Below are 15,713 nucleotides of genomic sequence, written 5' to 3'. Positions count from 1 at the left end.
CAACACACAACAGAACATACTCAAAATTGGGTTATTATACACTTCCACAAACATGTAACAAGAATACCCAGCTAGAGGAGAACACTTGAAAATTTCCCTGGAAAACAGAGCAAAAGAAGACAATGGTAATGGAAGACACTTTAGTATGGTTCTGCAAGCATTATTCCGATTCCCAGTCAAGCCTGCAAAAAACACAAATGGTGACTCCAAAGAATAGGGCTCCAATATCTTATAAGCATTACAAAATCAGTGGGGTTGAGAGAAAAATTCACATATAAAATAGAAAACCACATATTTTTTGTTATCACATTAGATAGCTTCCTTCCATTATCCTTATATTGCACTTTTAAAAAAATTATTACTAAACGTCACCAGACATATTGGAACAAAACCAAATATTCATTCTGTTTGAGCTACAAAATAAACACAGAAATAAGATACCTATAGGTGCTCAATTAAAAGAGAAGCTAAAGAGAAACACAAAAGGCATAGAAACTAGTTCAACAGCAAATGCCTCTTTTAATGCAGTATTATTTTGAGGATGAAGAAACAGATGAAGAGGATACAATGTAGTTGGCTATAATTAGTTAATCAAGAGAGTTAATTTCAGAGGTCAACTCCATTTATATGTTCTCATTAAATTTCATAACTTAAAACAACTTTTAAATTTCAGATTCTCAACTGTTTCAATGAAGCAGAATTTTGGACACAAATTTAAAAGCAGTATAAGCCAATGTAAGTACACTGCTATATTCCTCTTTTCTTCCTTTCCTCTTGGAACAAGCTCAGCCAGTAGACAACAAAATTTTTTTTCCTAATAGGTTTTGCTCTTTTAGTTTAGATTCCTTGTATCAGTTCTTTGGAAGACTAGACAAAAATCAAAGCTATTGCAAGGGAGAGAAAAGGATACACAGATGTAGATATGAGAGGCAAAGAGTAGGAACAGCATGATACACTGTTTTCTGTTGTATAGCAGTGTCCCACGGGAAAGATTTGAGAGGCACAGACACAGAGGAAACATGAAGTCATCTTGAAAAGCATTGTGTATACCACTTAATTTTAGATAAATTTAGATACGTGTCACAACTTATGCAGACATACTGTTATTTACCTGTAAATAAACAATCTTCTGAAACACATCTTCTCTCATGCTCATCTCCACATCAAAATTTGACAGTTTTTTGTCAGCTTCTGTACTTGCTAAGCGTATCTCTTTGTCAGGGGAGACGTGCTGGGGAAAATCCAACATGCTTCTTTCCACTGTTTAAGTAAGAGGCAATGAACACAGAAGGACAGACACACTTTGAGGATAAGGAACTTTCCCTCTTCTGACATTTATAAAAGACATAAGAAAAAAGTATCCAAAGCAACCTGGCACATATAGCAAATGAAGTGCTTACATGTAATATAACACTGAAGAGGTGAAAGGACAAAATCACACACCATTGTAACAAATAAGCATTTTACAGAAACTTCTAAACCCCAAGCCTAGTTATCTCATCATCTGCTATAAAATCAGCTGAATGGTATAAAAATACATTAGAAATGCTTCATCTTCCATAAGTCATGTAAGTGAAGACTGACTTTGTAGCTGGCACAGATGCTTCCATGTTAGCATTTAAAGTCAGAAGCTCTGAATCTTTCAAACATGCCCATCTGTCCCAAAGTTATTTTTACATTGTTATGAGCACCATGTCAAACCCCACGTACTGTACTCTCCTGTGTTTAAAGAGAAACAACATGGCAAACAGGGAAGATGCTATCCATGCATTCTGAGCTACAGACTGGAACGTGAGTAATTTTACCTCTTTAGAATAAACTTTTGAGATGAGGTAAATCCTTGCTATTAAAGGAATAGTACATCTTATAATGACATTGAATAGCTATCCTAAAATAGAAATGAATTTGCCTAATTAAAAACCAAATTACAATGTCTCTACCATCTACCTTTCCAAAAGCAGATCTTAGAGTAACAACATATTAGGCTGATTTAAAGCTTTGTAATTTCATGGGATGTGCAATCATTTTATCAAGCTCCAAGACAGACTCAGAAATGCAACTATGGGCCTGTGATTCTTCTTGAACTCCATTGGAAATTTGCCCCTTCACCTCCCGCCGTTATGCCAAGATGTTTCAAAATTATAAAGTGAGTTTTGGCAGCTTCCAAGTGAAATTTAAGGTCTACTGTAATTTCTGTCTTTTCGAATAGTAAGTTGCAGTTACTGAGGTAGGTCTTTTATGTGAAAGGGACACACAGGCCTTAAATTCCAAGGTTGTTATGGAAGTTTTGCTGTAGTAATACATCCCTCTCATATGCCATGGGCTGTTCCACAGCAGGTCAGGATAATTTCACATATAACTTTGAAGATTAGCATTAAAAGCTTAAATGTGATCCAGTACCGCAATATTTTGTAGTGAAAAAAGTACATCTTCCATCAAGTCTTTGTACATCATCCATCAAGCTGATGGCCACTGTTTTCTGAGTCAAACACAGATCTTCCTTCTGTAAATCTCTCTGGCATAAAGATTTACAATAATTATACCAAATCAATTATTGGTATATTGGTACAACTAAAGTGGAACCTGGCAGCAGACTTTTTGAATGAAGAATCCTGTCTTACTGAGTATGCCAGAATAAATTCCAGCCAATTCACTGGATGTGCAATTTTAAGTAATGTGCAAACCAACCTAATACTACATTTGATGTGCCAGCTGTGCTTTTTTGCTAGTCCAAGATTTTACTCCATGCCAAGGGGGCTGTTTCTAGCACTTCTGTAGCTAGATTTTTTAGTGTATTTAAAAGAATTTGACATCTATTACACTCACTGTTTTATAAGTAATGCAGCCACCATCTGAAAGGTTTTTCTCAACAAAGACACCCAATATACAGTTTGTATTTTACCCATCTCCTCTGACAATTATTAGCAAATTAACTGAATGATCTGTTTTTGACCATTAAACCTCACTTACATATATGGCTTGATAATTCACCCAGAAAAATCTAGATGTGACTGCATGACCAACCTTTCCCTGGATTCTTCAAGACCTCACAGGCCACCATTTAAATATGAGCAAGTAAAGAAGTCTTCTTTCAAAGACTCAAAACATCCTCATCATCACATTTTCTCCACTAGCAGTTTATCAACGTTTTCATTACTCTGTTCAGCTTGCTTGTGTCAGATTCTGCAGTATCTGAAAAAAGCACTGCTCACCACGTGTCATGCACTACACATAGCACAGAAACTGCAGCCTACACTGCTGCAGTGTCCCCTGGCAGCTGCACGTGGTTGGAAATGTAACTGTGAGGAGCGTCACACGCAAAACCAAAACAGGTGACTAACGCAGTTCTCTGGGAGACCCTGAGAGATTGTTAGGACCGGATGACTCTTGAGAGGCCTCTACACATTCTACATAAGAACAGCAGGGATCAAAATTGGAAGCAACAACTATTTTTTTCTCCATGTTTCCTTGTGTGTAGGTGGAACGCCTTATGCAAAGACATACAGAAAACACATGCTAACCTGCATATTCCACTTCTATATCTGCCAAAGCCCGTACAGTATTTTCGTGTGTTACTTCTTCAGTTTCAAGCATCCCGACACTGTCATATACATGCTTTGTCTTCCTGATAAGTTCTTCTGTTCTTGTTCTGATTTCTTCTGGTGACAGGTCCCATCTCAAAAGGTTTCGTCCTGATGCTATGTATGAAGAAGCCTTGAGCTGGCTAGTAATTTCTGCTCCTAATGTCATTCTCAACACAAGCCGTGGCCCAATGGACCTGAAAGTATAAAAATTATCTCTGCACAGCAAGATTCCTGTTCAAGAGACAGTTTATAGTAAATATGAAAAAAACCAGCATCAGAACATTTTTAGGAGGAAGAACAAAGTCCTTTTTAGAGCTGTTCTCTTTAGCAATTAAGTCTAAATTTTAAATAAATCTGTCTTCTATATTTACCATTTAGAGTATGATTAAGTGCCAACTGGGACAAAAATTTTGGTATTGACAAAACAATACAGATTAAATTATGACCCAACCTTCTACGGAAAACAGCATTGCAGTTACTGGAACTCTGCAGAAATAGAAATGGACTAACAGTTTGGAAGTAAGGAATAAAACCCAAATAGTGATTTGTTGATGACAGAGAACAAGAAAGGCAAAGTTGCACAAAGTAAGACATAAAAAATATCATTTGATTGTATTCATTATAGCAAATAACTTTATATTTATATAGGATGTCTGACACATAATTAGGATGGGAGGAAACTGTCTAGTTTTTACTCACTTGCAAATTTATTCCTTTAATTGTATTGGATTTTAAACAGACAGTTCCACTCTTTTACCAGAAGAGGTACATTCCTTTACTATGATTTATGTATTAATGATCTGTCAACTATAGTTCTAATCAACTGCACTTCAGCTTCTTTAAAATTAGGCTTGCATTCAGGTAGTCAAACTTCCTGCAGTGTTTACCATCATAGGAGGATCCCTGGCTGTCAGAGACTTACTATCTGTCTTCCTATTTCAGCCATATAATTTAAAAAAAAAAAGTGGTTATGGTAATAATGACAACTTAAAATTTTCAACTAAAAAAAATACACAGAGATCTTGCTAATAAAGGGATGTTTACTTAACACTGTTTTACATTAAGTAACTTTTTCTCTTGACACTAGCCATTGTACCTGTACTGATTTTATTGTAAAACTTGTCTGGTATGTGCCTAAGTGCACAGAGAGGTTTTGGCATACAATGCAGGGAGCACTCATAAAGGACAGCCAATTTCAGCCTGAAGGAATAACAAAGCAGAAGAGAGCAATGCCAACAAACTGAGAATGGCCGCACGAATGGCTTCTGTTTTGAGCAAATCATTTGATTCCTTTGAAGGAAGGCAAAACTTTTTGTCAAAAGTCTTCCAATTCTAAATCAGAATTGCTCCATAAATAGCCTAAGCAAAATTATTTGATGCAAGACAAAAACAAAAGGTGTAATTTCTACCTATGCTTTATTCCTTGATACCACAGTTTCTTCAAATCTTCCCATTCCAATGTAGGTAAGTTGTTTACTTTTTCCTTTAGTGGCATACAGAAACATCAATGTCCAGAATATGGATAATTTCACTTTGAATATGAAGTGTGAATAAAGAACATTTGTTCTACCTCCATCCCTACCAACTGAGTTCTGGCACTAAGGCTGTAGTAACTTCTCCACTGGACTACTGAAACTTTGAATTTCAAACAGAAGTTTAGGATACATGAAGCTGCTGTCATGAAAGCAAAAGCTTAAGTAATAACAAACATTCTCGGAATGCGTTAGTTTCCCATCCCCAGCATCTACTGAATTCTACCCTGAATCTACCAATCCATTAAAGAACAGAACTTCATTAAGTCATGAACAGATTCTCAGTGGACTGCCTTGTGTCCAGTTTTTCACGCACTGCTAGCACAGGTCTGGTAAAACCTCTTGGGAGGTAAAGGGGAAGCTCCTCATAAAGGGGTTCATGCCTCTGAACTCTGCCTCACACCACTCACACTCAAGAACATCACAAAGACTACACAATGTTTCAAAGTGAAGTCAAAATAAAAGTAAAGTGGAGTCAAAGGAAAACAACGGCCTGAGCAACATGAAAGTATGCTAAAGTGAAAGATACTGGGCAGATATTACTTTTTAAAGAGAACCTATTGCTTTAGGTCATTCCGTATCTTCACCTAGAAATGTAGACAACACAGCCCTGCCACTGACCAACTGCATATCATCCAAAACAAACACTAAAACAGTCATAGCACCAACATTTTACATCGATTTCAGCCTGTCCAACAAGATTTATTAATAATTAAAATTGGACTGAGTTCATGAACTGGAATGTAGGGTCTCAGATTACCAGAAAACACTCTTTTTAAATACTAAAAGAAGATGCCACATGATTTTCTTAGTATATTGGCTAGTTTAATTAAGATATACCTATAAATTAGAGATGTATAAATTATAGGCATAAATACCAGCAAGTTGTTGACTGCCTGTTAGAAACAGCAAAACATAGACCTGCACAGTTTTGAAATGCTGATACCTTGTTTGCTTCTGCTGACAGGAAGATACAGTCATTTATATAGATCAAAAAAGGCCGTACAAATCAGGAAGTTTTATTCATCACCAAACGAGATGGTGGGCCTTCAAAAACTGTAATATAACATTTCACGTAAAATCAGTTGTTACACATAATTCTCCAAATAATCATTGACAGACATACTGCTACCTTGCTACCAGTCACCCAGATGCAACAAAAAAACAAATTAACTGACATCAGCTTAATAAAAAACTGCAAGTAAATATACATGCACAGGTGAAATCTTGGCCATTTCTTTCACAGCTTAGTGTTTTGAATTATTTATCAACATAAAACTATAAATAAATAAATTCCAAAACCTCCATGTATCAGACTGCAATATTTTAAGATCAAAAATTATTATCAGAAACATGAAAAAAGAATATAACTAAAGTAATATGAAGCTCAAAAATACTCTGCAGTTACATTTGTCATGCTATTAGAGAGAAAATATTAAATTGTATCACTGAGAGATCCTTTAACTCATATAACTGGAATATAAGTCCTATTAATATGCTAAGAAACAGATGCAACAGGAAAGAGTTTTCTTCAAACACCGAACCAAGCAGGTAAAAGTATTATTTTAGACTTCCTTTTGGCAAACAGCACCAACAATACAGAACAGCCAATTACTGCTTGCACTGAGCAATCAGGAGTTGATTCAGTTTAAATTACATGGAAGGATGTTGCCTTGCACAGGCTGCTGCTGACGCCTGAACTGTCTGGCTCAAACTGTTTCAGCTATCATACTCAGTTTTCTCTGGTGTAGTAGAGAACATCAGAGGTATCTGAACAAGCCTGTGTTAAGTGTAAGGTTCAGGTAAAATTACCACCATGTTGCCTTATGACATTTCTGTCAGTGCTCCTCCCTCTGTTGCTCACTTCAGCACAACTGTTGCTAGGGTCATACTGAGAAGATACTCAGGACAGCATACAGGGGAAAAATAAAGTGGAACAAAAACATACAGGGGTGACAGCTTTTTACCAGTTAATCAGTCCCATCACCCATTTCATGAGTGACTTCAAAACAGCTGTGTTGGCCTAAACAAAGTGTCAGGAAAGTAAAAAGTGTCAGTAGAAAACTAAATTTGCACTACTGCAAGAAACACCTATGAAATCATGAATTTAGTCTAGCAAAGAGAGTCTCAAGATGAATGCTGCCATTAAGCATACCATTTAAATGTCCTAAAGTAAAAAGAGCTATTGATGGTAAGAGGCAATACAAGCAAAAGAAAAGAAAAATAGAATATATTGGTCAGGAATACATGAAAGCTAGAATTGCAACAGACATTTGCAAGCATCAGGGTGGTGAGATTCTGAAAGATGTCCAGTGAGTGCCAGTAAGTAAAAAATCTCTATTTATGACATGGTGCTTGACCAGCTTTTAAAATGTATTACTTTACTAGGTTAGCTAAGGTAGCATGGGACTAGATTTGATCATCCCAAGTGCCCTTCCAGTCCCCGTGTTTCTGTGAGGTCCTTCAAAATTTTATATTGAATTTTTACTTATTGCATTTTTACCAGTCTCTGTCGGCAACTTGCACTGGCCTTTTTCTGGGTGAGTCCTATGGTATCTAATAATGTCAATGGAATGACATACAGGGCAGATTGAAATATTTTATGCATTTTTGCAGTGCTTCATCCATTTAGGAGATCATCAGGAGGAAAAGCACACAAGGTTTGATTTGCACTTACTTATAATAAAGAGATTATTACAGATGCAGCTGTTTTTACAAATTATTGTGAAAACATAATTTGTTAAAACAGCTAATCTGCCAATCCCAAAATCAGTAAGAATATTTCCCACCAAAAGCAGAGTAAGCTGAGTAACACTTAGAAACTTAGTAGCTACTTCTAAAAGAGATTTCTAAAGAATAAAGCAAAGCTTCTAAGTTTAATAATTAATAATTAGTTAATTAATTAAATAAATAAATTATTAAATTAATAATAAATTAATAATTGAAGACTGCCAAGTATTTTTTACCAATAAATCCACAATTTGATTACTTGCTGTTCCTGGAAAATATAAATTTGATTTTAGATAGGGGAAGAACCCTTATAATACTCTATTACAGCAATACAGTGGCCAACATAACTGCTGCAAAGACAAACAATACAATTGAATTTGCTGACTTGATTTTTAACTTGTGCAGTGTCTTAAACATATTAAACATTTATGTAATTCTGGTTTTAATTAGAAACATTTTCTGTGACTGAAATATGTGCCAAGCAGCCTTTTGTTGGCATGTTCCATTAACAGTATTAAAATAAACAAGAAAACCACAATCTGTGAAGAAGCATCTGGGAGGCGTAGCACCAGCTTTGGAAAACACAGACAAAAACCAACATGTTCCTGCTACTGAGAATCACTATATAATACAGTCAAGATTTAAGCCTGCTGTCTCATTTAAGTCTCACTACAAAGTGATAGTTTTAATTCCATTGAAGACTCTTCAGTGGCACTTTCAGTTTTCAAATTAATCTTCACCTAAACAGTATTAGTTACAATGACAAGTATAATTTTACAGGGTGAAGTAAAGTAACTAATACATTTCTGGGAAAAATATATACAGACCAAATTATTGTACTTGCAAATACGTCTGATAGTTCCATGTAGCCACAAAAAAATCAGGGTATATTGGATTCATGCAGGATGGAAAACTATATTCTGTCCTGACAACAGACCTGAAATAACAGCTTCGGAAAGTGAAGTGGGGGGCCAAGATTTTTAAAAAGAGAGAAAGATGGGGGGTGAGGGGTGTGTGTGAGCAAATTCAGATAACTTAGTCATTCAGTTCTTAAATACTCCAAAACAAATAAGTACAATCAAGTTTTTCTTGCTGGGCCTCATGCACACCTTCAGAGGACATTCTTATGGATATAAGTAAGAGCTGATTTGCAAATCACGACTAATGCAACAAACAACTTTTTCCATCAGTAACATAGAGGATGCTGTAAAAATGTTGGAGTTCAAATTCAAGAGAAACATTTTGGTCTTTCTATTTGTTCAAACAGTGTATCTTAGCTAAACAACACTTCCTGGTCTTCCAGGCTGCTGCAGAAGCAGCACTGGGTCAGTGAAGGCTGTACCCACCTGCAAATCACTACCCACAGGGGCTCAATGTTTTGACTCCACCTAGCGGCCTCACCACAAGGAAAAACCAAACAAAAAACTGGACACACCCTATTAAGACAATATAAAAACTGACGGTTTGCCTCAGGACAAGCTATTTGGTACTTGAGTAATATGCCATACACCAGCATTTCCCTGGAAGTCAGAGTCAAGCGCTACCAAACATATACAAATGACAGCAGACAGGCATGGTTTAAGAGAAGTTTTTAACAGTCAAGCCTCACACAAAATGTAATTAAAAAAAAATTAAATTAAGTTAAAAAAGACTTCAAAACCAAATCACAAGTATTCAGCAGTATCTAATATAATGTACATTATAGTTAGTCTGTTTCATAGAATGGGGTTTATAGAAATTTAACAGGCTAAAATATTTGTATTCTTTAGAGATTCTTAGGTTTTGCTTGAATTTCAAACATACTTTCACATTGCTTTTGGTTTTGACACAACTTCAGACAAGAACCAACTGTGTATCTTATAGTAAAGCAATGACAAAACCAACCAAAATAAGAGAACTGAATAGCACAAGGTAAAAGCAAGAATGGAAAATACTTCCAAGACAGAACCAGAAGAGTTAAATGGCTCAAAGTTAATCACGGGACAAAACTATTTCAGCTAAGCCAAAAAAATGACACCATAACCCTTCAATACAAATCATCACTTTTTCCTGCCAGACAAACACATATGAAGTCCTTTTTCCATTTCACTTTTCAGTGCTCACATCTGTTTGGCTCTTAACAGTATATGGAACAGTGAATACATGCCCTGACTTCCGGGGAATTTTCCATTTTTCTTGGGAAAGTATTTAGATCTGTGTCATAACTGTGTTTGGCACAGACATATCTTACTGTATAGCAAAAGCACAGCATGTTTAGTTCTTCCTAATTTAAAGTTCCATATCTGCCATTAGAAACTGATTTTTTAGGCTGCATTTGAAGAAATAGAAAATTTAGCAGCTTTTGACACTAAACCCTAATTTTGTCACCACACCTTTAAGAAAAAAAATCTCTGCAACTTAGTTCCCTGTAGAGTCTACATTAATTGTACTTTTAGCTCTTCCAATCTAAATGAGTAAGTCGAAAAACCTTACAATCATTCAAACATTTAAAAATCTTTATTGATACATTCACTACCCTCAGTGCTCATGACCTTACTATCTGACAACAAATGTTTACTGGTTTTCCAACAGAATTAACACAGAAAACTAACTGAAAAAGTGTTCCATGGCAGCTAACAAAAAGATCTTAAACAGGAACTCAAACCACTGTACTCGAATATGACACAACTTATTTCTTCTCCCCATCCCACCAGTTCCCTCCAACAGTCTTTAAACAAAAGGAATTTGGAAACTGGTCTGATTGACTCTCATATAAGGAGGTGATTTCCACAGAGTAGTCTGCAGTGGAACACAGGGAAATGCTAGGGTATGGTTTCTGCAGTGTCTGCTCTCTAAAATTATGGTATCCAAGATTCTAGGAAAAAACACCAGATTAAAATCCAACAACCAACAAACCATACAAACAAAAACCCAACATACCCCCAAAACCCCAAACCACTAATTTCTAGTACTACTAATTTAGGTTTTGCAGCACTCTGTGAACTGTATCCATTGTGTGTCACAGCAAACCCCCATCAAAGTAACTTGCTTGCCGGATCTTAGGAAAGAAAATTCTTATCAACACTTGCATGCAGACAGTAATTGTACCAAGTCTGAGGCACAAGGCATTAATTAAGGTTGTCTTATTGTTTGGTTCTACTATCAGGTGAACTGTAGAAACACAGTGGGAAAAAATTGCTTTTAAAGTCCTAAAAAGTTTGGTTGTTGGGTTTTAATCTGTTTTTTTTCCCTAGAACCTTGAATACCATAATTTTAGAGAGCTTTCAGGTGCTGCTGCATAAGCATCATATTTCCCTCATGACAGCTATAAACAGCACGTGAAGCACAGGCTGTTTAGTGCCAAAAACACACTCCCAGGACTGGGCAGTAGCTGAATGCAATCAGCTAATGCATGAGAAACAGCTTGTTGACTCTCTCTGAAGAAGAGCTGGTACTGCAGGACAGAGAAAAATATTGAGAGTTTGTAAATACCTTCTCTGATTTACACCCAGTGCTAATCAGTTCAGCGTCTTCCAGGGAAATATGCTTTCATTTCTTGCTAATCTTGTCTCATACAACCAAAGCAATGAGAAATGTTCCCTTGCCATCACTAGTTAGTTGGAAAACTCTGTGTCTTCATAGCAGATGATGGCCTACTCTACCTTACTTGCTTACATTTTAAATCCATCTTCCCATCTTCTTGGGCAAACAGTGCATTATGAATATGCCATGTTCATTCCAGTGCCTGCAAAATCCCAAACAGCCTGCTCAACACCACAAATGAGGAACAGAAATGAAGCCTGCTTTCCTCTCTGGCTTTTGAGAGAAAAGTGACTTACTAACACTTCACAGGCTGGTTACAGGTTATGTGAAATATTGTTCCAGCACAATTAATATGGCAAAGAACTTTGCTTATTTAACATGCCATTGTAGAAATAAAAAGTGTCTGTTAGAGATGGTATGAAAAACACATGTGCCATTAGTAATATTTTGTATTAGGAATATTCATAGTATTACTATAATAGTAATATTTAATTGTATTAGTAATATTTATTATTACATTAGTAATGTTTTGCTCAGAAATAAGTAAAATTACCACCATCCTCACCTCGCCTGCCCTAATCTAAACACAGGTAATATTTACTGGAAAAGTCTCCTCTACAGAGAAGAATTCAGATTCACAAATCTATAGCTCAGTTAACATAATCTATTTCATTTCCACAGACTGTTGACCAAAAGGTCCTAAAGAAACTCTGCTGATGTGAGATGAGAAGGTAGATCCTCTTGTAGATAAACAGTTTTTAAAATTAAGCTGTTAAAAATGGCTGCTTATTTTTCTGAATGGACCTGTGGATGCTGCAGGGTTCTGTATTCTTTCATGTCTTTATACATCCTCTACAAAAAGCTGGGATTAATGAAGTGACAAAATTTACTAATGATTATTTACTCATGATAATGCAGCACACTAAAGGCAGCCACAAAAAGATGAAAAAGAATATCACAACAAATGAAAGTTTAAAACCACTAACAAAGTGAATTTCAGTCTTAATAAATGTCACACACTTCTGACTTTACATACACAGGAGGAGCTGTGAGATATCTAATCATTCTGGAAACAAAACAGCTCAACAGAAACATCAACAAAGAAGCAGCTGCAAAGAAAGAAATTATAGGATTTAGTAGAGGTGGAATAGAACAAAACCCAGAAATTCATTATACAGCATGCATGAAGCACATGCATACTACATGCATTTCTGATCCTCTGAACAGTTAAAGTCTGTTGTCTTCTGTTCTTCCACTTGCCAAATCCTTTTTCTGATCTACCAAGTCATGATGACTTAGAAACTATTAGGTACATTAAGCAATGGACTCCACTCAAAGTACAAGTACTAACTAGACTGGGATTCTTTGGGATGGACCAAAACCCAAACCAAACCAAACCAAACCAAACCAAACCAAACCAAACAAACAAACAAAAAAAACAAAAACAAACAAACAAACAAAAAACAAACAAACAAAAGAAACCACAAAAACAAACAAAAAACCCCAACAAAAAACCCCCAAAAAACCCACAACAACAACAAATCCTGCCCAAAATGAAACAAAACAAAAAACAAAAAACAAACAAAAAACCCCAAAAACAAACAAACAAACAAACAAACAAACAAAAAAAAGAAGAAGAAGAAGAAAAAAACTCACAACTAAGGCCTTCAAAGATCTAAATGGTCATGTTTTAACCTGTAACTTTCAACATAACCAGTAAGAGAGTTAGAGAGTTTTAGGAGACAGTTTCAATATAAAAAGGTATCACTGGGCAGATTTCTATACAAGATCATATGAAAAAAACAGTTTTGTGTTAGAAGTCCCTAATTCCTAGACTGTTCTGAAAAGACAAAACTGAATGTACATACTATCTTACATGTTTTCTAAGGCACTTCATCCTGACTCCTGCTGAACAAAGGTTAGACTTTTGACTTAACCCAAACTATTCTAATGAAATCATTCCAAGTAAGGCACTTCTTGCTTTAGTCAGAATGATAAAACAGATTATCTAAATACATTAACAACATTGCTTAGCATGGTCTAATTGGTGCTCCGTGGGTCAAATAAAGTCCACAAATGCTTGCCAGCTCAACAGCTTTGTCTCACCCAGTCCAGGAAACAAAATTATTTCGAATTCTGTCTAAAGACAAACTGCTCTTCAGGAGCCTGCTGTGGTTAGAAAGGTGGCAGCTACTGCTTTTGACCACAGGAAAAATTGCTGCTGCAATACACAGAAGAGTTTATGCAGTCCACAGATAACAGGGAAGGAAAAAACTGTCCCCAATGCCTTGAAAGCAAACAGATATACTACTGATTTAAGTATGAAATAAGAAAATTACTATCAAAGTTCTCCCCATTTATTTGCCCTCCAGTGTCATTCCTCCTGCCTCTTCCCAACCTCAGTTTCTTGCTGGTTTTCTTCCTCAGTAAGAGAAAGGACAGTGTTCAGAGCTTCTTTCCACTTTCTTTCATTATACTGATACCTGTATATAGTACTGTATGTTGGTACCTGTCTCACTCATGCACATGGATTTTCGTACTGAAAACCTGATTCTGAGGATTTTCAAAGAAACACCCCAGAATTCATCAATCCAACGAAATTATTTGAGGACACTAAAATTTTTTAAATCAGTGTATCTTCTTTCATTTTTTTCATATATAATATCCCCATAAAGTAACAGACTTCTATGCTGAATTAATCTAGCCAGCTTTTTTCCCATGTATTTTATTGCATTAAATCTAAATCTTAGAATCTTTTGAATCTCAATGGGAAAAAAATGAAAAAGCCTTCTTCTGCAAAACTGCCTATTTTAACCAAAAGAATCAAACCTTAACATCATTTTATTTAATGTAAGGCATAATACCTGACACTTGCTAAGAACTGTCATTTTTATCTCATGTTAAGATGCCCTCGGGAAAAAAAGAAGCTGGGATGGAACCTATTCAAGATTTCTGTCAAAAACCCCTTAACTTTTGAATGTGAAGATGTCACTGTGACATGTTCAAGAACACTGTCCTTCATGAAACAATTATTTGGTCACACTGAAATGATGACTTGGGAAAAAAAAAATCACAAGTAATGAAGTTCAGCAACCTTTCCTCAGTCTACTGATTTTTACGTAAGAAGGAGGTATCTTCATTGTCAAAATGCAACTGCAACCAAAGTTAGACCTTTTATCTAAAGGAAAACAAAAACCCTGTTCTTTCCTACTTTTTGATGGAAAAATCTGTAAGACAAAGGCAGCCAATGAGAATAGTGAAAATGACGGTACAAAAAAAGGAATGCAAATGCAAATTTGGAAAAAAAAATAGATGTGCACTTTCTTTAGCACCAGAAAATAAATCACTTAATTTTCAACAGCAGCATAAGCCTTATGGAAAGAAAACGTTCTGATTCTAATTTTCTATCTGCTAATACACCTCAATTCTAATTTGACATGAACAAAGGCTGTGAAATAGTAAAAAACTGTCCACTTTGTGCAGTAAGCACATGACTGTCATGTCTCAAAAGACCTTGCGAGGCAACCATCTTTTTCATTTCACACTGAAATTCAGCTCCATTCTCTTTTCCACAACGTACCTTCCTACTATTTCACTGCTTCCTATCAAACGTAGTCCTTTAGAAAAAATGAGAGGCCAAAATGAAAGCAATTATGGTCCAGCCCACCTAGAATTGACTACAAGCCTTCTGTCACACCGGTTTTCTGGGGTCCATTTAGAGCTTTTCTCATTACGGAGAAAAGAGATTATCCTCTTTTTTAAAACCTTTCGACGGTGCACTGGTACCTGTCTCACCTGTCCTACAACGTGTGGCAGTGACACGCCTTTTCATAAAGCTCCTACGAGCACACTGCCGGTCTGCTTCGCGCACACCCAGCTGCAGAGCCCCGCTGCTGCAGCCGTAATCCCCCAATCCATTGTGTTCCTGCCCATTTCTCTGGCAGCGAGCCTGGCTCCGTGCAAAGGGTACCGAGAGGATCCCACCCCGCGCACCTGGAACCGTGCACAGCGGAGCTCACGGCGGGGAGGCCAGGCTGCGGGGATGGCTGCGGGAGCTGAGGCGATGGCCCCCGCGGGCGGACAGGCTTCTGCCCCGCTCTCCGCCTGGCCCCTCGCAGCGCGCCCGCGGCACTGCTCCCTCGGCCCGGGGTCAGGCCGGCTCCGCCAGCGAGGAACGAGAACCTTCCGTCAGCCGCGGGCGGCTCCGGGCTCCCCCGGCTCCCGGCCCGGCCGGAAGGCCCCTCTGCCCCCGCCGCCCTCACCCACACTGCCGCCCTCAGCCGCCCCCGCTGCGGAGGCCGCTCCGTCCCGGGCCCCTCAGCACCGCCACCTGCCCTGCGCGCCT

The 15,713-nt window shown here is 37.2% G+C and overlaps 1 protein-coding gene across 3 annotated transcripts in view; it reads right to left on the bottom strand.

Moving 5' to 3' along the window:
* NLN (neurolysin) overlaps positions 1-15,713 on the bottom strand; it is a 37,208-nt gene that overhangs the window by 21,152 nt on the left and 343 nt on the right. The window contains exons 1-3 of one of the 3 annotated variants that reach the window (XM_063422739.1): positions 15,362-15,706; positions 3,522-3,778; positions 1,112-1,260 (exon numbers count right to left, since the gene is read on the bottom strand). In XM_063422739.1, the coding sequence (XP_063278809.1) occupies positions 1,112-1,260; positions 3,522-3,750 (378 nt within the window). In that variant the 5' untranslated portion in view covers positions 3,751-3,778; positions 15,362-15,706. Of the gene's footprint in view, positions 1-1,111; positions 1,261-3,521; positions 3,779-15,163; positions 15,312-15,361; positions 15,707-15,713 lie in introns of those variants that run through there. The other 2 variants (XM_063422738.1, XM_063422737.1) reach the window with 2 other exon arrangements.

Source organism: Prinia subflava, chromosome Z (assembly GCF_021018805.1).
Source record: "Prinia subflava isolate CZ2003 ecotype Zambia chromosome Z, Cam_Psub_1.2, whole genome shotgun sequence".
NCBI lineage: Eukaryota > Metazoa > Chordata > Aves > Passeriformes > Cisticolidae > Prinia > Prinia subflava.
This window is presented reverse-complemented; position numbering and strand designations above follow the sequence as displayed.